General features: G+C 37.3%; 1 protein-coding gene across 2 annotated transcripts in view; it reads left to right on the top strand.

Annotated features, from left to right (window-relative positions):
• LOC150093236 (activating molecule in BECN1-regulated autophagy protein 1-like) overlaps positions 1-21,646 on the top strand; it is a 327,434-nt gene that overhangs the window by 40,875 nt on the left and 264,913 nt on the right. For both annotated transcript variants that reach the window (XM_090413653.1, XM_090413652.1), the window contains exon 2: positions 11,931-12,086. In XM_090413653.1, coding sequence (XP_090269779.1) covers positions 11,937-12,086 — 150 coding nt within the window. In that variant the 5' untranslated portion in view covers positions 11,931-11,936. The remainder of the gene's footprint in view (positions 1-11,930; positions 12,087-21,646) is intronic.

Here is a 21,646-nt window from a genome sequence, read left to right as displayed (position 1 = left end):
ATAGATTTTGCAAAGGCATTTGACCAAATACAGTGTGGAAGTATGTTATGCAAATTAGAATAAATGGTGGGTGGATATGACACTGGTTTTATGTGGATAAGAGAGTGGTTTCTGGACAGATATCAAAAAGTGGTATATTGAGGAGCAGAATCAAGGAGAAAGCTGGTGGCTAGTAGTGTCCTGCAAGGTTCTGCACTAGGACCTCTACTTTTTAATTTGTACATAAATGATATTGGAAATAATCCAGAAGGAAATATTCAGTTGTTTGTTGATGGTGTAATTAGGTAGTGTAATAGTAATTCAAAGTGATGTGGAGAGCTTGCAGGATGATTTAAATATGCTGTCAGTATGGGCAAAAGATAATGGGTTCAGTTTAATGTGGAGAAATGTGAAGTTATGCATTTTGGGATAAATAGATTACAAGCTGTGTGTACCACACTGATGGAACTGTACTATAGGAAATAGATGAAGCTAGGGATTTAGAGATAGTGGTAGACAGAGAGTTGAAGTTTAGAGGACATTGCTAAGGAAGCTCATAAGATTACTTGGCTATTGAAGAACATATTAACAAGTAGAGATAAGGAAGTTGTTATTCCCTTTTATAAGGCTTTGATACATCCATATCTGGATTACTGTGCTGAGATTTGGTGTACTGGGTTTCTTTTCGATGAGGAAGTAGTGGTCAGAGGCAAGTCACTAAGATTTTTTAAAAAAAATTTATGTGATTACCACCCACGAAAGTTTATTGCTAAATCTATAATACACTTATACCATGGGTGGGCTAAGGATGTCTTTTTTTCCCCCCCATTTTTGTCAATTTTATATATTTTTGCAGTTTTTTTTAAATTTATTTTTACATGGTCCAAAAACCCTGCTCCAAAGTTCCAAACATGTGGAATTTTATAAGCCACTTTGAGCCTCTAGTAAGCATGGCGGTGGTGGTCTCACATCAGGCAATGAAATTCATCTTCCATCTAAATTCGGTCACAAACCTTCATAACGAGATTCGAACTCACGAACTGTTGGTTGGGGAGCAATATGCTAACCACTCGGTCAACCAAGCCAGTATTGATTGATCATAAAGGAGGGGATATGATAGAAGCATTTAAAATTATTTAAAGGGTTTTATAAGATTGATGCAAGGAAAATGTTTGAGAAACCTGGGTAGTGAGTGCAGAAAAAAACGGTCATCCCTGGAAGTTCAGTAAATGCATAAATAGATGCTTAGTAGGGACGTGATGATTAGAGTTTTCACTTAGAGCGTGGTGAATGACTGGAATTGGTTACCAGTGTCATTTGTGAGCATGCTGTCTGTTAATTTGTTCAAGGAGACGTACGATATATTGTGTGGAAAGTATGGGTCTCTCTCAATGAATGAGTCTTTGGACTCCATGGAAGTGTCCATACAATAATAATATGATCAGATCCAGGGTTCTCAAACCTCATGTTCCCTCCCTTATATGTTACTTCGGGTAATTATATCTCAGTAGCCATATAAATTCCATTTTCTTCTCTGTCTGTGGCCATTCCTCATCCCAGTCTGTCCCTGTAGTGGAAATCCTCCATAATAATTACTCAACCTGCTTTCATCATGCTATGTCATCAACATTCTCTCTTATACCCCCTGGATATAACAGTAACCAATTACATATTTCTCCCTGTTAGCCTTTATCTCACACCAAGGTAACCTAAAATGAACTGCCTTCTGAATCCTGTTCCTCAATGTACTTCTACTCTTTTTGACTTCAGTACTTCTGCTCTCATTAGCAAATCCCATCCCCATTCTATAATAAATTTAGTTTAATCCTTTATCCAAGTGTGAGCAAACAAAGTTTGCACCTGAAAGTATCTTCAGGACTGGGGTAAGGTGGTACAACACCAGGGCAACTCGTTGCAAAGGTAGAGCAAGCTACCAACACTCCTATCTCAGTATCTCCTATAATGCGAAACACATCTCCTTGCAGATATGTCTAATGTTATGCATTAAGGGAAGGGCCACTACCCAGACTAGTTTTGACCTTTATTGAGGTCTCTTCAGTGGGAGCCAGGCCCAAGTGGAGATACCAGGCAGAAGCATTAGCAGGTCATCTCTACCTATACGAGTTGCCAAATGGTGTGCCACCCTTTTTTAATAAATTACTCTTGATTTAGAGAAAGATGTTGAAAGTTTATTTTTCACTCTTGGTTAGAGTATAATAAATTTAGTTTAATCCTTTATCCAAGTGTGAGCAAACAAAGTTTACGCCTGAAAGTATCTTCAGGACTGGGGTAAGGTGGTACAACACCAGGGAAACTTGTTGCAAAGGTGGAGCAAGATACCAACACTCCTATCTCAGTATCTCCTATAATGCGAAACACATCTCCTTGTGGATATGTCTAATGTTATGCATTAAGGGAAGGGCCACTACCCAGACTAGTTTCGACCTTTATTGAGGTCTTTTCAGTAGGAGCCAGGCCCAAGTGGAGATAATTGGCAGAAGCATTAGCAGGTCATCTCTACCTATAGGAGTTGCCAAATGGTGTGCCACCCTTTTTTAATAAATTACTCTGGATTTAGAGAAAGATGTTGAAAGTTTATTTTTCACTTGGTTAGAGCATAATAAATTTAGTTTAATCCTTTATCCAAGTGTGAGCAAACAAAGTTTGCATGAGAAAATGAGACAACAAAGTGAGAAAATGACCTGCTAATGCTTCTGCCTGGTATCTCCACTTGGGCCTGGTTCCCACTGAAGAGACCTCAATAAAGGTCAAAACTAGTCTGGGTAGTCGCCCTTCCCTTAATGCATAACATTAGACATATCTGCAAGGAGATGTGTTTTGCATTATAGGAGATACTGAGATAGGAGTGTTGGTAGCTTGCTCCACCTTTGCAACGAGTTGCCCTGATGTTGTACCACCTTACCCCAGTCCTGAAGATAATTTCAGGTGCAAACTTTGTTTGCTCACACTTGGATAAAGGATTAAACTAAATTTATTATACTCTAACCAAGTGAAAAATAAACTTTCAACATCCCAATTCTGTTCTTTCTGTCCTCTCTAAAGACACCCTATCCTTTGCATTCTTCCTATGACATATCATCCTCAGTCAGACAAGTCTCACTAATGCGTATAAATATGAACACCTCCTCAAAGAAAGTTGTGAGATCCTGTTACATTGGCCTAGCCAGAATTGGAATGATTCTCTCCCCCCCCCCCCAAAAAAAAGTTTGGGAGTTCTCATCTTATATAAATATCAAAATTAGTTTTATATAATATATATTTTTTTAAGTTTTAATAATGGCAAACCGTGAGCAGACATATAAATGGAAAATTAATAACAGAAAAACTCATGTAAAAAGATTATTTAATAGTTAGATATGTGAAGAGCCAAAGGCTTCAATTCGGTGACATATAACTTGTTTAAGTTAAGGGATATTACATCCCATATAGTTTCTTAGCCGAATAAGAAACTCAAAGAGTTTCATGCCGAATATAGTAGAAACTATATAAAGTTCGGCGATTCCAAGCGTAAGCAAATACCTGGATACTGCAGCACTGATCCCAAAGGGTAGTGCAAGCTGGGGCAACTCGTGGTAGAAGTGGAGCGAGCTCCGATCACTATTCTTGATATTTGCCCATAATGTGAACTTGGCTCCTAGGAACTGTATTTTTGTTCACATTATGAGAGAAGGTCACTACCCAGACCGGTTTCGACCTTTATTGAGGTCTCATCAGTGAGTAGCCAGACCTAGTTAATATCAAGTTTGTAGCGAACAGAACTTGTACCCCTTCTACGAGTATTGCCGTGAGGTGCTCTAATAAATTATTAGATATGAGGCATTATGGGCAAATATCAAGAATAGTGATCAGAGCTCGCTCCACTTCTACCACGAGTTGCCCCAGCTGGCACTACCCTTTGGGATCAGTGCTGCAGTATCCAGGTATTTGCTTACGCTTGGAATCGCCGAACTTTATATAGTTTCTACTATATTCGGCATGAAACTCTTTGAGTTTCTTATTCGGCTAAGAAACTACATGGGATGTAATATCCCTTAACTTAAACAAGTTATATGTCGCCGAATTGAAGCCTTTGGCTCTTCACATATCTAATAATTTATTAGAGCACCTCACGGCAATACTCGTAGAAGGGGTACAAGTTCTGTTCGCTACAAACTTGATATTAACTAGGTCTGGCTACTCACTGATGAGACCTCAATAAAGGTCAAAACCGGTCTGGGTAGTGACCTTCTCTCATAATGTGAACAAAAATACAGTTCCTAGGAGCCAAGTTCACATTATGGGCAAATATCAAGAATAGTGATCGGAGCTCGCTCCACTTCTACCACGAGTTGCCCCAGCTTGCACTACCCTTTGAGATCAGTGCTGCAGTATCCCGGTATTTGCTTACGCTTGGAATCGCCGAACTTTATATAGTTTCTACTATATTCGGCATGAAACTCTTTGAGTTTCTTATTCGGCTAAGAAACTATATGGGATGTAATATCCCTTAACTTAAACAAGTTATATGTCGCCGAATTGAAGCCTTTGGCTCTTCACATATCTAATAATTTATTAGAGCACCTCACGGCAATACTCGTAGAAGGGGTACAAGTTCTGTTCGCTACAAACTTGATATTAACTAGGTCTGGCTACTCACTGAACCGGTCTGGGTAGTGACCTTCTCTCATAATGTGAACAAAAATACAGTTCCTAGGAGCCAAGTTCACATTATGGGCAAATATCAAGAATAGTGATCGGAGCTCGCTCCACTTCTACCACGAGTTGCCCCAGCCTTGCACTACCCTTTGGGATCAGTGCTGCAGTATCCAGGTATTTGCTTACGCTTGGAATCGCCGAACTTTATATAGTTTCTACTATATTCGGCATGAAACTCTTTGAGTTTCTTATTCGGCTAAGAAACTATATGGGATGTAATATCCCTTAACTTAAACAAGTTATTTAATAGTATAATTTTCGCCTGTGTGTCACAGGCATCTTCAGTACATTTTAAGTTCAAATTAAACGATAACTGACAATTCCAAAATTCGCCACCTAAGTAGCTAGTGTAAGATAACTAAAAAGGTCAATAAATTTCCTAACAAAAAAAAAAACAAAAAAAATTTATACAATAAAAAGTTAAGAAAGATTAGCTGATTTATAAAGTACTATCTCCCATAAAGGTGATAGACATAAACCATCAGATCTGTTTGAGTTAGGCGTGTGAAGTAAAGTTTTACGTTTCTTTATGAAGCCATTCCATGAGGAACCGACTTTTGTGAAGGACTCTTGTCTTTTTCCAATGAACTCTATGTCTAGTGATGATGGTATGTTCTGCAAGTCCAGCCTGTTCAGGTTTAAGGTATTGAATATAAGACTGGTATTCTTCTAGCCGAATAGAGGCAGATCTTCCTGTTTGTGCGAAATAAGATAATCCACAAGAGCAAGGAATCTGGTAAACACCTGGATAATTAAGATGTGGAAGCTTGTCCTTAGGAGAAGTGAGAAAGGTGGAGATTTTTCTGAATGGTCGAAAGGCAACAAAAATATTCAGTAGTTTTAAAACTTTTGCTATACGTTCACTAATGCCTTGTACATAAGGAATAGGAATATGCATTATTTCTTCTGCATTTGAAGAGGAAGACATATTATAACTACTCAAAGTTCTTTTGATGAAGGAATTCTTATATCCATTAGATAGAAAGGAAGTAGTAATATATTGCAGTTCTTTCTGTAATAGATCGTCTGAAGAACAAAAGGAGTGGGCATGATGAACCAGAGTTTTAATAGTTCCTGCCTTTTGACTGGAATGGTGATGAGATTCAGCATGGATATAATGGCCTATATGAGTCTTCTTTCTATAGACTGAGAAATGTAGGTTACCATCTGGTTGGCGAAGAATTAGAAGATCTGAAAAGGCTAACTGCTTATTTGATTCTACTTCTAGGGTAAACTGGATCCTTGGATGAAGTGCATTTAACTTAGTGAGAAACTGTTGAAGTTATCAGAAGACCCATTCCATATAGCAAAAATGTCATTGAAAAATGTTACACTAGCTACTTAGGTGGCACTTTTTGGAATTGTCAGTTATTGTTTAATTTGAGCTTAAAATGCACTGAAGATGCCTGTGACACACAGGCAAAAATGATACTATTAAATAATCTTTTTACGTGAGTTTTTCTGCTATTAATTTTGTATTTTTTTTTTAATATTAATTTCTAGCATGCAACTATCATTTTATCATAAGACTATTATTTTTAATTGGTACACGATTGTTGTATGTACCTTATATTCCTGTTCATTGATTTGCTTTTTGTTTCCACACACCGTTGATGTAATTTTATTTTCAATATCAAATATTTGTATTTTTTATTATAGTTTTACTATGGTTATTCTGTAATTTTTTTGTTGTTTCACATATAATAAAACATCATCATAAACATGAGTTGAAGAACAATAATAGAAATTTAAATACAAAAGAAGCAAGAAATGTGTACATTGTAATAGAATTCTTCTAAACATGCAGTCACTTAGTAGCTAGGATAAAACACTTTTCTGTATGTGTGGATTAAAAAAAAAATAATGCAATTGAGAATAACAATTTGCAATTTGCCAAACTTCTGAAGTAGAAAGGCAGTCATTATGATTTAAGTTAGGCTAGTGGACTAAGGCTTCAGCACATTCCTTCAATACGTGTTTCAAATTGAAAAGTACAGTTGTGCAAAGAGCACTAGCCATGGTATGATCCATAGCTAGTGTTGTCATACTATGTTGAGTCACACCACATATGATGAGCTGAATATGACTCTAGTGTTCTGAAATATGTTATATGATTGATCTTTCTGTTTGACCAGAATAAGACAAATTGCAAGAACATGGAACTTGGTAAATGTCAGGTTATAGTAGTGATGGCAGTTGTGTTTTAGAGAAAGCAGGAGATTACAGATTTGGCTAATGGCTTTGAAGGTGGTGATAGGATTGAAGAGAAGTTGGAATTTCTCTTCAGATTCTTTGCCACATGTTCAGAGATGCCTTCAATACAAGTAATAGGATTTCTAGTTCTATGGACTTCTTCCTATGTAGAACGTTAAGGGGGGGGGGGAACTGTCAGTGATTTTATATGTATAATTTGGGTTATAACTGTCATACAACAAACTGCCACCATTTCTGCTACCTTGTGTTTACCAAGTTCCATGTTCTTGCAGCTTGTCTTATTTGTCAAATGGGAAGATTAGTAAAAAAAAAAAAAAATGTATTTTGGAGCACTAGAGCCATATCTAGCTTATCAAGCCTCATACATCTAGTTTGGCTCAACATAGTATTAACACTGTTAGCTGTATGCATCACTTTACATATAAATTTTGAATATTCAAAGAAAGCTTGGAAGCCTTACTCCATTATTATTATTATTATTCGTGACACCCCCAAGGAGTCCGAAGACTCATCGCGGGAGGACACCTACTGTGCAACTCTCCATCTCCACTACTACACAAAACCTCCATTACCAATCACCTACATCAACACCATCCACTGCCCACAACCACCAGCTAGTATTTTTTGTCTGTAAATTGCGTGTGTTCTGAAGGGCCGATTTATCTGTATGCGAGATGAAAAAACCCGAGTTTCCGGGAGAAAAAACTCTGCAACTCCGTATGAGATCGGCGAACTCACCTACGGAGGCAGTTGGCCTAATTATTATAACGTCTACTTTTCTGTTTCAAAAGTTTAGAAAATTGTTATCCTTAATTGTATTAAATAATTAAATGCACACACAAATGTGTGTGTGTGTATACACACACACACACACACACAAGAATAATGTTTTATTCTTGCTACTGTGAGGCTTCATATTTAGGATTGTTGCAGTGTACATGCTTTTCTGTTCGTTTGTATTCAAATTTCTATTATTGTTCTTGCTCACGCTGATTTATGATATGTGAAACAAAATGTATACTAGACTGGTTATAAAAATGGAAATGCTAAATCACGTAAGTACAAAACTAGACATGGTGCTCAGCAAAGTACCCAAACATCTGACTAGTATTGCTTTTCATGGTAGTGAGATTGTTGTTTATGAATGAGGCTTTGTATCTGGATAGTGCATGAAGTTTGCCTTGGAGAGTACCACCTTTGAATTTACTAAGGATAACTTAATTTACTGCTACTGATTTCTTCTAAACAAGAAACATTTTCATTGTGTAGAATTATGGAAGCAAGCTCCAGCGTAAGAACACTTACTTTAAATTAAGATAAAATAACACTTGCTGTTTCATCTTTTATATCGAGATTATCATGAGGAAGATGTGCGTGTGTGTGTACCAGCACAAGCTACATCAAGATGCACTTTTACAGCTTTACTGTTCTGGTCAACAGTTAATCCTAGCCTGCCCTATGGTGTTGGAAAAAGAAAAGTTGTATTTAATTGGAACTACATCAATCGCTACTAGTTCAGGTTTCTACAATCCTGTTATTTATAAGTTTTGTTCCTTGCCCAAGGACCCATGGTTAAATAAATATTTGTCTCTATTTCTGTTTTTTATGTTCGGAGATTGTTGGAGTTCTGCAGTTCTATTATCCTTTTCCACAGATGTTACATGGGTTGCAGATGGGCCTTCTTAATCCTTCTTTAGATTGGAAGGATGGATTCTCACCTCTTTGAATTTTCTTTCATCCCATGTTTTTGTATTCCTTAAGATAAGGATTTTGTGCCTTTAAAATCAGTTTTGTGACACATTTTGAAGTACACCTGAATGTCGACTTATGATCGTCCGCACTTACGACCACAAAAAAAAAAGAAAAGAATAAACTAATAATAAATCAGGCAGCTGCGTGTACAATAACTATGGGATACGATAGTTCAGTACGATAACTATCTCTCACATACACTCAGTCGCTTTCAAGCATCTGTTGCGCGTGGTGTATTAATTAAAATTCTACTGAAATACTACCCATAAAATGTCTAGTAAAAGGAAAATGCTTTCATCTACAGATATGCCAGCTAAGAAGTCAAGGAAAACTATTGATTTAGAGTGTAAAATGAAAGTTATCCAGAAGTATGAAGGCGGAAAGAAAGTGAATACGATAGCACGTGACTTGAAGTTATCACATTCCATGGTATTGACGATACTTAAAGACAAAGAAAGAATTCGGGAAGCTGTGAAAGGTTCCGCACCTATGAAGTCTACAATTTTAACCAAACAACAACAGGGACCCATCCACGAAATGGAGAAATTGTTGTTTATGTGGATGGAAGATTTAATACAGAAAAATTCATGAACCCATGAGCCATTGCACAGTGCAAGTGAAGGCTAGAAGTCTGTTTCAGAGTTTAAAATTACGCGCCGTATACGATTAAGCAGAAAATTTTCAGGCTAGTACTGGATGGTTTAAGTGTTTTAAAAAAGATTTGCTTTGTATAATGTACGTGTTACAGGAGAAGCAGGAAGTGCAGATGAAGATAAAGCCCAAAAATTTGTTGATGGTTTCGACTCTTTAATCAAAGAAGAAGGTTATCTACCGGAACAAATATTTAACGTAGATGAAACCAGCTTGCAATGGAAACGCATGCCTAATTGTACATACATACACCAAGAAGCAAAAAGGATGCCAGGATTCAAAGCTTTTAAGGATCGGTTGACTTTGTTGCTTGGTGGGAATGCCGTGGGTTTTAAGCTGAAGCCTTTTCTCATTTATTGTTCAGGAAACCCTCGTGCATTTAAACACATCAACAAGCACACACTGCCCGTTTACTACCGTTCAAACCCTAAAGCTTGGATGACTCAAGCACTGTTTGAAGACTGGTTCATGAACTGCTTTATTCCCCAGGCTCGTGAATATTGTGCGGAGAGAGGTATCCCTTTCAAAATTTTATTGATTATAGACAATGCCCCTGGCCACCCTCCTCATCTGGACGATCTTCAATATGATGTTTGAGTGGTTTTTATGCCACCTAACACAGCTGCTCTCATTCAACCCATGAATCAAGGTGCTATTTCAGCATTCAAGGCTCACTACCTCAGAACGACATTCGCACAAGCCATCGAAGATAGATTCTGATGCTGATTTATCTTTGCGAGACTTTTGGAAGCAGTACAACATTCTTCAGTGTATCAAGAATATTTCGACCACATGGGAATATGTAACCAAGAATTGTATGTCGGGAATTTGGAAAAAGTGTCTAAAATGTTATGCGAATACATTTGAAGGATTTGAAAAAGGAGAGGAACTGGAAGTGATTACAGAAAAAATAGTTAAACTTGCAAAAAATCTTAAATTAGAATGTGAAATAGAAGACGTAGAGGAGTTGCTAGATTGTGAAATAAAAGAACTTTCGGGTGAAGAGTTGATTGAATTGGAAGCACAGAGAGTGTCAGAAGAAAAAGCGAGAGAGGAAGAAGAGAAAGAAGAAGAGTAGCCAGAAAAGAAATTCACTTCAAAGAGTTTATCAAATTCTTTTTCGCAACTGAATAAAGCTCTCACCAGTTTCGAAGCAATGGACCCTAATATTGAACAATTCACAAAGGTTGAACGTATCATTCAAGATGCTGTGCATTGTTATCATGAGATATATGAAGATAAAAAGAAACAAATTGTTGAAACAAAGCTCAGCATGTTCCTCATCAAGAGAACATCTCCTACCTCAATCCAAGAACATGACCCTGACAATCCACAACCCAGCACAAGAAAAAATTAAAAATTGATTTTGTAAATTTCATTTGTATTAATTTTTACATTAATTTTAGATTGTATTTTTGTGTTTACAGTACAGTATGTACTGTATTATTTTTCACATTATATACAATATACATAATTATAAATTTAAAAGATTATAAAAATAAATTATAAAGATGATAAAAAGATTAGAAAGGTTAAAGAATACTGTTAATAAATATATGGCCGACATACGACCAGATCGACTTACGACCTGTCAGCCAGAACGGAAGTCGGTCGTAAGTCGACGACCAAGTGTACATGATCAGAAAGGCCAAATTTACCATTTACAGTATATAAAAATCAAAACGTTGAGTGTCATTTTATCTGTGCTAGAGCACTTATTTTACTTAAAGTAAGTTCTCTGGCACAGGAGTTTGCTTCCATATTCTTCATTGCAAATGCTGATCACCACATAGCAATGAAAGCAAAGAAAGACATTTTCATAAGCAAGCTGTGAGCAATTGGATATGGATGTCTGTTTTGTATTCAGCACAATCACTTATGGTTAAATCACTTTTGCCAAATATCATTTAATTCTATCCTTCCACAACTGCGTATAACATTGTATTGTGTAGCTCTGAAGTGTTTTGTCATATTTTGCAAATCCATATGGTCTGATTGAAACAAAATTTGAAAACAGTTCAACAAAGTTTTGCAATGATTTTAAATACTAGATTTCAATAAAATCCCTTGCCTAAAGCACTGGAATAATTTGCAGCTGAAGAAATGGGCAAAACAAATGTGATAGGCTTCTGTATGGCACATCAAAAGAATGTATCCATAATTGAAATAGACCCAGGTTCAAATTCCATCAAGAACATGAGGAATATATTTGTGTTTAGCCTTTTCAACTAAATTGAGTTACTCAATCTTAGAAAGTAGTAAAGTTTTTGCCCCTAAAAGCGTCAGTTTTTCTGATCCCTACAAAACAGACAAACTGACTTGTGAGCCACAACTGATCAAACATAATATGCTTGCTTCAGAGCAATAATTCTTAATCCTAACTCTTTCCTTCAGTAACAGAAATTTATATGCTTTGTCACTAATAATTGTTCTTTGAAAAAACTAGTCAAATTGTAAGAACATCTTTTATTTTTATTTTTTGAGAATCCATTTGATTTTGAGGTATTTCTAGTAATTAGTTTGCTATATAATTTATAAAGCTAGAATTTTTTTTGTTTGTTTGTTTGTTATGGAATGCACTAATGTATTTGTCATTATAATTTTATAAATATTTTTAGATAAAAATGTCTGGCAGCAGTTCAGGGATCCCTTTAAATGCAGTATCATTGCTGACAAGCAGGGAACAAGGGCCATGGAAGAGATTGGGATCCACATTTCAAGAATTGCAAAAACTTGCAGAAGACAAAGCTGCTATCTCAGAAATGGAAGAAATTGTAAGTTGAATTAAAGATGTAGTTTTGTTTCATTTTAAATTAATTCCAATGGAAATATCACTTTTTCCCTCCCAGCCAGGATACCTTGATGTTAATACATGCATACACTCGCCTTATAGCTTTGTCTCATTATAATGATAAACAACAACTACAGTCTGAAATTAATATCGACATTGGTGCTTGAAATTTTCCTCTATACATTGCACTAGGTTTGGGGAACTAATACATGAATTTGAGATTGGGCGGTTGAGAGAACATGAATTTCTACCTCTTTATTATGGAACGAATGATCTTGTTTTAGCAGTTTGCTTTTATACTTAGTGAAAGCATTTGGTAATAACTGATCATAGAAAGGATGGAAGGAGGACTTCTCAGAACAGTAATAGAAGGTAAAGTTCCTGGAAAAAGAGGCAGGGGTAGACCATCAATGAGATGGATGGATGGCGTGTGTGGAGTGACTGATCTTCAGAGAGCTGAGGCTGCCAGAAGGGCAAACAACAGGACTACATGGCGAGGCCTAGTGTGGAACATCATGGAGCATCGGAGTGACCATATGGCATCTGTAGATGCCCAGTGAACACAGTGAAAGCATTTGATGTAGAGAGAAATGTTGAAATGAGCCTCCGTAGCTCAGTCAGTATAGACGAAGCACTTTGGTTGGAAAGACCTGGGTTCAATTCTCATCAGTGATGTGAGGAACCTTTATCGACTAAAGGTTAGTTATCTGGTCTCATATGGAGGTGGGGGGGGGTTCACTCAGAAACTCAGGTTTTTCATCCCCAGAACAAGCAAACCGGCCCCGTGAACACACATGGATTACAGTCATGAATACGTCCCAGCCATATGCTGGTTCTGAGCCTGTATAAAATTGGGGGGTTGGGGAAAGCAATGGTGAACTATCCTGTAAAAATCTCACCAGGAATACTTTGTGGGCAATGCCTACAAAAGTCACCTATAGTCGGAAATGACTGAAAGGAAAAACCAGTCAGAAATGTTTGGAAAAACTAGTAAAAACAACAGTTTAATTATTAATAAGTCTGTTTTGCCATCTTGGTGAATTATAAATGTAGATAGTAGGAAGGACTGGGTGATCTCAGTGTTAGCATCTCAAGTTTTGGTAGTAGTGGAAATGGAGCATTAGAAATGAGCGAGTATCACCAGAGAGTTAGGGAAAATGTGATCAAGAGTAAGGAAGGCATGCATAATGCATAGATGGATTTAACTGTAGGATAACTTTGATCATCTTGATGAATGTTGATGCAGAATGGGAATGTGGAGTTCAGAAGAATAGCAGTAATTGATAGTGAGAATGTGTCAGATGTGTGAGAGATATGCAAGATATGGGTTGTATCTGAATATATGGAATCTCACTTACCCAGAGAACAATGCTCTCCAAATTTGGAGAGCATTGTTCTCTGGGTAAGTGAGAATGTTAGGGCAAGGAAACTAAAGTTGTTAAAGATAACAGGAGTGACTGGAAAAATGGATATATAGTATATTGCAGAGCTGAATGGAATCTGAAAAAGGTGGGTGGGATAATAATAAGAATAGTAATGATACATTGATGTTTCTCTGTACAAATACCAGGAGTATATGGAATAAATGGAATGAGTCTCTGGTATGATAGCCTGGCCTAGTCAAAGATGATTGGTGTCAGTGAAATATAGTTGACAGATGCCTGATAGGAATAGAAGTAGAGGAGACTTATGAAAAATGAAGAGTTATGTCCTCTCAGGGAGATGGTTTTGAGATTGAATAGTATGAGGAAGAGTTAGGCAGGACAGAATATTTAAGCGGGATGTTGTTGTAGGCTGGGAACATAGAGGACAATAGAGGATAGCGAGTGTTTAGGCATATTAGTTTGACAGGTACAAAGCAAATGATTATTATGGGGATTTCAACTATAGCAATATAAATTGGACAAAGGAAATAGTATACAGGAATTTTTGAGAAACAAATGTAGTAAAGGGAACACAAGCAAAAGTTTTGGATTTAATCCTGGCATTAGAAGATCGGATTGTGACCATCATCCTTTCCATCAAGTTGGTGAGCATAACCATTATATAACTATCCACCAACCTGGTTGGCTGAGTGGTTAGCTTATCTGCTCTCCAGCCAAAAGGTCGCGGGTTCGAATCCTGCCATGGACATGGATGATTGTGATTGTTTGTGAAAATACTAGTGATGGTGGTCTGGGGTAGACGGCATTGGTGTAGATGATGAAGGTAGTTGCGGTTGGTGGAGACGAAAACTCGTAGAGTAGATGCCCTCCCTCGATGAGTCTTTGGACTCCCTGGAGGTGTTACATAATAATGACTAAGTATAACCATACAGTCCTAACCTGCAAGACAAGCAGACATGCAGGAATATCAAGGAGAAAGGAATTTATGTGGAATTATCAACTGGAGACAGTTCCAAGGACAGAAGAATTGGAAGGGAGAGATATTTGTTGGTTCATTGGCAGATTGAATACCTGAAGTGAAAAAGATAAATCACTTTAAAGTGAATGACTAAGGAATTCAAACAGGAACTACAGATGAAAAAGAGCTCATGAAAAAAAGTATAAATAGAGGTAGAGACCAGTTGCATGAAGAATACAAGGAAAGAATACAAGACTCAGCCTAGGAATGCAACTAGTATAGTAAGAAACACAAAATTGGGATAACAGGAGTCTAGTACCGATATGCAAGGAAAATTGAAAGGAATTCTTTCATTTTATGGCCAATAGGAGGAAAAATGGTTGTGAATGAATGATGTTAGGTGGAGATGGTGGCCGAGTGACCAGTGCAGATTACATAGTGGAGTTATTTAATGATTACTTTATCCTGGTAAAGTAGGTTTTAATCCTGGGTGATGAACGGTTTGAAGGCTTAGAAGTGCTTGAAGCAGAGGTATGTTGAATATTAAGTACTCTAGATCTAGATAGCCAGCCTGGTTTGCCGAGTAGTTAGCATATCCACTCTCCAGCCAAGAGGCTGCAGGTTCAAATCCAGCCAGGGGCCATGGATGTTTGTGATTGTCCTACTAACTCTATGGAAATAGCATTTACAACCCTACCACTTCTTCTACCAGAAGGCTTTGCTCCCAAAAACCTAATGAATTATGTTTTTATCTTTATCATCATCTTAATGGTGGCCATATACCATTACGATGATGCCACTTGTGAATAACTAAGTAACTAAATCTAGATGTCAATGTGGCAGTGGGGCTGAATGGGATTTCACCACTTCTTTTAAGGGCAGAACTGACAATGCCATTGACCTAACTGTTTAATTGAAATTTTTGCAACTGGAAAAGTCCCTAAGGAGTGGAAGATGAATAATGATAGTGCTATTGCATAAGTGGTAGCAGATTGGAGGCATCAAACTATAGACCAGTTTACATTTCTTCTGTGATTGTCAAGATTTTTGAGAAATTTGTAAGAAATTATGTACAGAATTGGGCACATGATGATAATATCTAAGAAGCTCAGCATGGATTTACTAAGAGCCACTATTGTTTCAGTAATCTGGTTGTCTTTTATAATAAAAGCAGGTGATAATAAGATGTATATACTGCCATTTTTCTAGATTTTCAAAGGAATTTGACAGGTGGCCACATACTAAGCTGATATTTAAGTTGCAACATATGGATTCAGATATCCGGTTAGTAGATTAAGTTGGATATTGGCTATCTGATAGATGTCAAAGTTGTGTATGAGGCGCAATATGAGGGAGAAGGAAGATCACAAGTATGGTTCCACAGGACGCAGTGATATTGCCATTGCATTGTAGGGAGATATTTAATTGTTTACAGGTGATGTGAAGCTGGAGAGGATTATTAGTAATAGTGCCAATGTACTGGCTCTTTATTTGGATTGGATAAGCTGGAAAGGTGGGCAAATGAATGGGAATTGTGATCATCATCATCTCAACAACTGTGGGTCCAGTGCCCGTAGGTGTCTGCTGCCATCTTGATATGATTCTTCCATTGCATTCTGTTTTGTGCAAGATGACTCAGCTTGTGTATAGAGTTTCCGCACCATTTAATGATGTCATCACCCCATTCTCTGTTTGGTCTTCCTTTTTTGTTCTTTCCTTCAATCATTCCAAACAGCAACGTTTTTAATTTTCTCTCATCATTCATTCTACATATATGGCCAAACAGACGTAGTTTCCTTTTGATTATTTTCTGGATCAGGTTTTCTTTTGATTGTATTCGTCTGTAGATTTCCTCATTGTTGACTTTCTGTATCCAGCTTATTCTCAAGATCTTTCTATAACACTTCCTCTCAAATGCCAATATCCACCTTTCAGATTCTCTCAGGAGCACCCAGGCCTTGCATCCAAAGAGCATGCTGCTGAAGATACAGGTTTTTACAATGCACAATTTAGTTTGCATCTTTATAGCTCTGCTCTTCCATATTTTGTCCATGGCTTTTAAAATAGTTGTTGCTCTGGCTATTCTAATTTTTATCTCTTTTTTGGGGTCCAAGTCATGTGTCATCCAAGATATGTGAAGTGTTCCACATTTTCCAGTCGAAATATGTCTATCGTAACTCCTGTTGTCCGAATATCATTGTTTTAGTTTTTTCAAAGTTGACATTTAGTCCATATCTTTTTCCTTCTGTGCATAGTGTTTGCAATGTCTGTTCCAGTATTGCTGCATCTTCTTCAGTCAGGATGATGTCATCTGCAAAGCAGAGGTAGTTTATTCTCATGCCATTTATTGAAATGCCTCCACCTTCTTCTTTAATCTTATCTAGTGTTCTTCCCAGATGTGTGATGAAGATGATTGGTGATATTGGGTCCCCTTGTCTTGTGCCAAACCAATCTCCAGTCTCACCTGCTATCCTGATTTTTGCTTGTACTTGGCTGTGTATATCTTTCAGCAGGTGGATCAATTTATTGTCCACACCATAGGATTCCAAGACAGCCCATGTTATATTTTGGTCAATAATATCAAATGCTTTTTGGAATTATGATATAATGCAATTAAATACAAGAAGGCCTCATTTTGCATTTCCTCTATTTACAAAGATTCAAAGTAATTTCAAACTCAACTTTTGTTTTATGTTCTATAGAATTGTGGGTAGCAATTGCAAAAAAAGTGTTTTGGTGTACTTTGACCACATTGTAAGGAATGCTGAAAAGTGAAAGTTTTACTGACATTAGTATTTAAACAATAACAAAACGTAGGGACAATCAACTCTACATCTAAATGTAGAATTGATTCGACGTCTTCCTCAGCTAAAAAAAAAAAAAGGGAAATCACCACTGTGGAGAAATTGGAAGTGATTCGATATATCGAATCAGTTGAAAGTTATTCTGATGTGTGTAAAGCATTAAAGTTAACTCCTTCTCCAATTTTATCAATAATAACCAGTGCAGGTAAGATAAAGCATTCATGCAAGAATTGTTAATGCAAAAGTGTTGAGAGCATCATATTCAAGGAGTGTAGTAATGGAAAGAATGGAAAAATTATTAGTGCTACGGATTGATGATATGAATCAAAACAACATTCCTGTAACTCAAGCAGTAATCATTAACAAGGAAAAGTCTTTGTTTAATGAAATAAATAAAGAAGCTCGTAGACAAGGGTCATTTGTAGACATCATTTATACTGAAAAAACCAATATTATTTAAATCCATAGGCAGAGTGGATATTAAATCCAACATTATTTCAGAGCTGTATATTTGTAGAAACTATGAAAGTTACGAGAATACAATCCTCAGCATCCCTGCAGATTGATGATATGAAATTCCTCTTGGACTATTTAAAAGACATGGGCTCTGCCCGGTTGTTCATGTATTCGCTTTTTATTAGTCCATTTCATAAAGGTTTCACTGCCCTGACAGCTGTTTCGATCTGGTTACTTCTCTTCAGAGACCAGGCAGAAAACTTTAAAGAGAGCAAAAACTCTCATTCAGTACTAAGGAAATCAAAATGTCAGAGAAATTTACCTTATACATTATAATTTTACCTCATTTTATGAACATCACTTTACAAACAGTGGACTGGAAACCAAACTCCTTCATAAATTGAAATCTTCCTGTATTAGGTTTATGAAATTGGGAATCCATAAGGATTCTGCATACTCTTTTTGTGAAACTGTACTAGAGGAAGTGGAATAGGCAAGGTATCTTAGAATGAGTGACTTTGAAGTTTAGGGGACATATTGCAAAGGTGGTGAAGATAACAAAGAGAAGTGCTGCAGTACTAAGGATGTTGATCATATTCCATTATATAAAGCCTCTGTTAGACCATATTGGATTCCTTTACTCATATTTGGTCACTAGGATTTGTAGTGAAGTAATCTTTCAGTTGACAGAGTGGATTACAAAAATGATATCAGTACTGTGGAATGTTGGTTATGAGTATAGACTGAGAGCTTGCAAACTGCAGAATTTGATGGATATCAGATAAAAGAGTGATGTGATTGAGGCATTTAAGCTATTGAGAGATATTTGCCAGATTGGCACCGGGGAATTTTTCATATAGTAGCACAAAGGGCCATTCCAGGAAGTTATTAAAGGAAGTGGCACATGAGAGAATGAGAAGTAGCTTTTTTGCATGAAGAGTAGTTAGTCCATCAGAACAGTTGTGCTAGATTTTGTGTTGTGTAAGATCATCCTTTCATGATGAGTCTTGTGACTTTGATGAGTTCCTAATAATAATTTGCAAAAATTATTAATGATCAGACTGCATAAAAAAGTGATAATGTAAGAACAAAGGTCAGACAATTACATAGTCTGACCTTTGCTGGTGTGTGGAACTGTGTTGTCTCATTAGATTATGTTAAATAATTATACTTTGCTGCTGAAATATTTGACAACTAATATCTACTGTGATTATTTGTTTTAAATATATCACTTAAATATGTTTGTAACTAGAATATAATTAATATGCATTTATCATATAAAATAAAATTTTAGAATTTCTTACTGAAAAAAACAGTCTGTGGTGTTGATTTCACTACATTATATTCATAGTTTCTTGTGTCAGTGGTGTTATGAAAGTCATGTAGCTTATATGACTCAAATTGGATGTACCATACTATATTGAAGATTAAAGTTTATCATTGTTCTCACCTCCCTTCTTATGTGACACTCTTTTTGGTGTAGGGGACCCTTCCCAATGATACTTCCCTTATTTTTCTCTCTCCTGCCACTGTGTATTGTCGTGTACGCCCAATGGACCTCTGGAAAGGAGAATCCTAGTGGTTTGCTTTCACTGCTGTAGCCACTGCTTTGGCAAGATGAGTAGACTTGGATGATCCAGCTAAGATCATTTGGCTAGCAAGCACACCTGCAAGGATCAGTGGTGTTGTAGAAAGTCTCCTTCCACATGATCTGTTCCCCTCCCCTCTTCTCTCTGCAGTGTGAATGATATCCTTCATGCCATGACAAACATACTTGGAGACCAATAACCTCCTCCATTTCGAGGGTACATCAGTTAAAATGGTGTTGCCACAGGCCAGCTGCCAATTAGTGCATGGTGAATAATCCCACTGCCACATACTCTGCCAGGTTGTGCGTAGAGAGGGAGTCTGGGTAGTGGTGTGTGTGTGTGGGGGGGGGGGGGGGCACACTATCGAGGTCATGTCATTGCATGGAGACTGGTTTCTCTCTGTATGGATATCATGTCCAAGAGTATCTTCTCTCACTGCACATCCCCACTATCCTTCCATGTAATCATGATCAAACTTATGAAGACTCGCAAACAATAATAGTGACATTGCAACTGAAGTGAATCTTCCCTGTAAAATAATCTCATCAAAAAAGTCACATCGCAACCAGTCTTGACTAACATCCATGGCATTAATGCTAACATGAATGACGTTCACCATCACTTGCAACCTTCCAGACAAGACATCTTATTCCTGACTAAAACTGGATCACAGCTACATCTACTACTGTCCACCGCCAATGCCCAAACTACACACTTCACAATTTTTTCCACTGGCACTGGTGCCTTTGTGAAATCTGACATAGCCTGCCAGAGAATGACTAATTTAGAACTTTGGTGTTGGATCTTCTCTGGATCAAGGTTTCCTTGCTCCATTTAGTAACATTCATTTGTTGCATTTACTGGTCTCCCCAAACACTGATAAACACTCAGACCTCTTCACATTCCTTTCCATGAAATTCAACCACCTGTGATCCAGCTATCCAAATAGTGAGGCTATCTTCCTGGGGGGACCTCAACATCCATAATTCCAACTGGCTATGTTCTCCAATACCACTAACTAAGCAGAATCAGAATCATTTACTATAAGTAATGATTTGACCAGTTCTCCTTCCAAATATGTCATAGAGGTCACCTCTCCTATTGGCATCTCAGACCACAATCTTGTACAAGTCTCCTCTCTCACAGAATCCCCCCCCATGACCACCCTCAACCTCTCATCCTCTGTCACTGCAAAGGAACCAATTGAGATGGTTTCCAGAGTTTCTACTCCTCCTTTCCTTGGGCTCTGATTATTGCTTCCACTCATCTGATCCTAACCTGCTTTAAACTGTCACAGAAATTATTCTCACTGATAAGAAGGCCTTCGTTCCCCATTCAACCCATAATTCTCATTTACTATCCAAACCCTGGTTCAACCGAAAGTGTATCAAAGCAGTCAACATCAGCTTACCCCACGTGGCTAGCATCAAGAACTCCAGAAAAGCATGCAACATATGCAAATCAGTCATCAGCAGAAAAGTTGTCTCCTGTCCAAATGAAAGCCTTGCTAAGACCATTAGACACAACTTCTGTTCTCCTACCTCTCTCTCTCTCTCTCTCTCCCTTTTTCTGACATCCTAATGGCACCACAGTTACTTCAACCAAAATAAAGCTGACCTCCTCGCATCACTCTTTCCTCAAACTCCTGCATAAACGACCAATGGAAATCATCATCATCATCAAATTCCTGCCATGCCCTCAAGGGGGTGTATAGGATATGATAGTACTACATGAAAAATTTACATCATTACTAACTTCCGATCTACAATTTTCCTCCAAATCAGTCTGTTACTTGTCAAGACTCCAACATTACCAGATCTTATATTTCTATCGTCTAAGGCACTTTATACCATATTAATCCACCTATATCTTGGTCTTCCAATGGGTCGTTTTCCTGCAAACTTGGCAGAGAATACTTATTTTGCTAATCTTTCCTCTCCCATTCCATTTAAGTGACCATACCACCTGAGATTAGCTCTGCTAATGCATTCCTGGATGCTGACAATGTCAAGTTCTTTCCTAATATCCTCATTTTTAATATGATATTGCCATCGATGCCATCTGTTCACGCCTCTAATCTTTCTCAGGACTCTCATATCTGCAGTCTGTAGTCTTTGGTCAAGTGTTTTACTTCTGACCCAGCTCTCAGATCCATAAGTTAAAACTGGTTTGAACACTGTTTACAGCTAATTTAGTGTTCTGACTAATTTCTCTCTTATTCCATATGAATTTATTCAGTTGACTTCCTAGCATACCAGCTTTGTTGATTCTGTTGTCTATTTCCATATTTAATTTACCATCTTCACTAAAAATCATGCCTAAGTAGCTGAAATGTTTTACTTGTTCCACAG

This window comes from Typopeltis vanoorti, chromosome 24 (genome assembly GCF_054136105.1).
Source record: "Typopeltis vanoorti isolate ZY-2024b chromosome 24, IOZ_Tvanoo_1.0, whole genome shotgun sequence".
Lineage (NCBI taxonomy): Eukaryota > Metazoa > Arthropoda > Arachnida > Uropygi > Thelyphonidae > Typopeltis > Typopeltis vanoorti.
The sequence above is the reverse complement of the archived record's forward strand: the minus strand, read 5'-3'. Positions and strand labels throughout refer to the sequence as shown.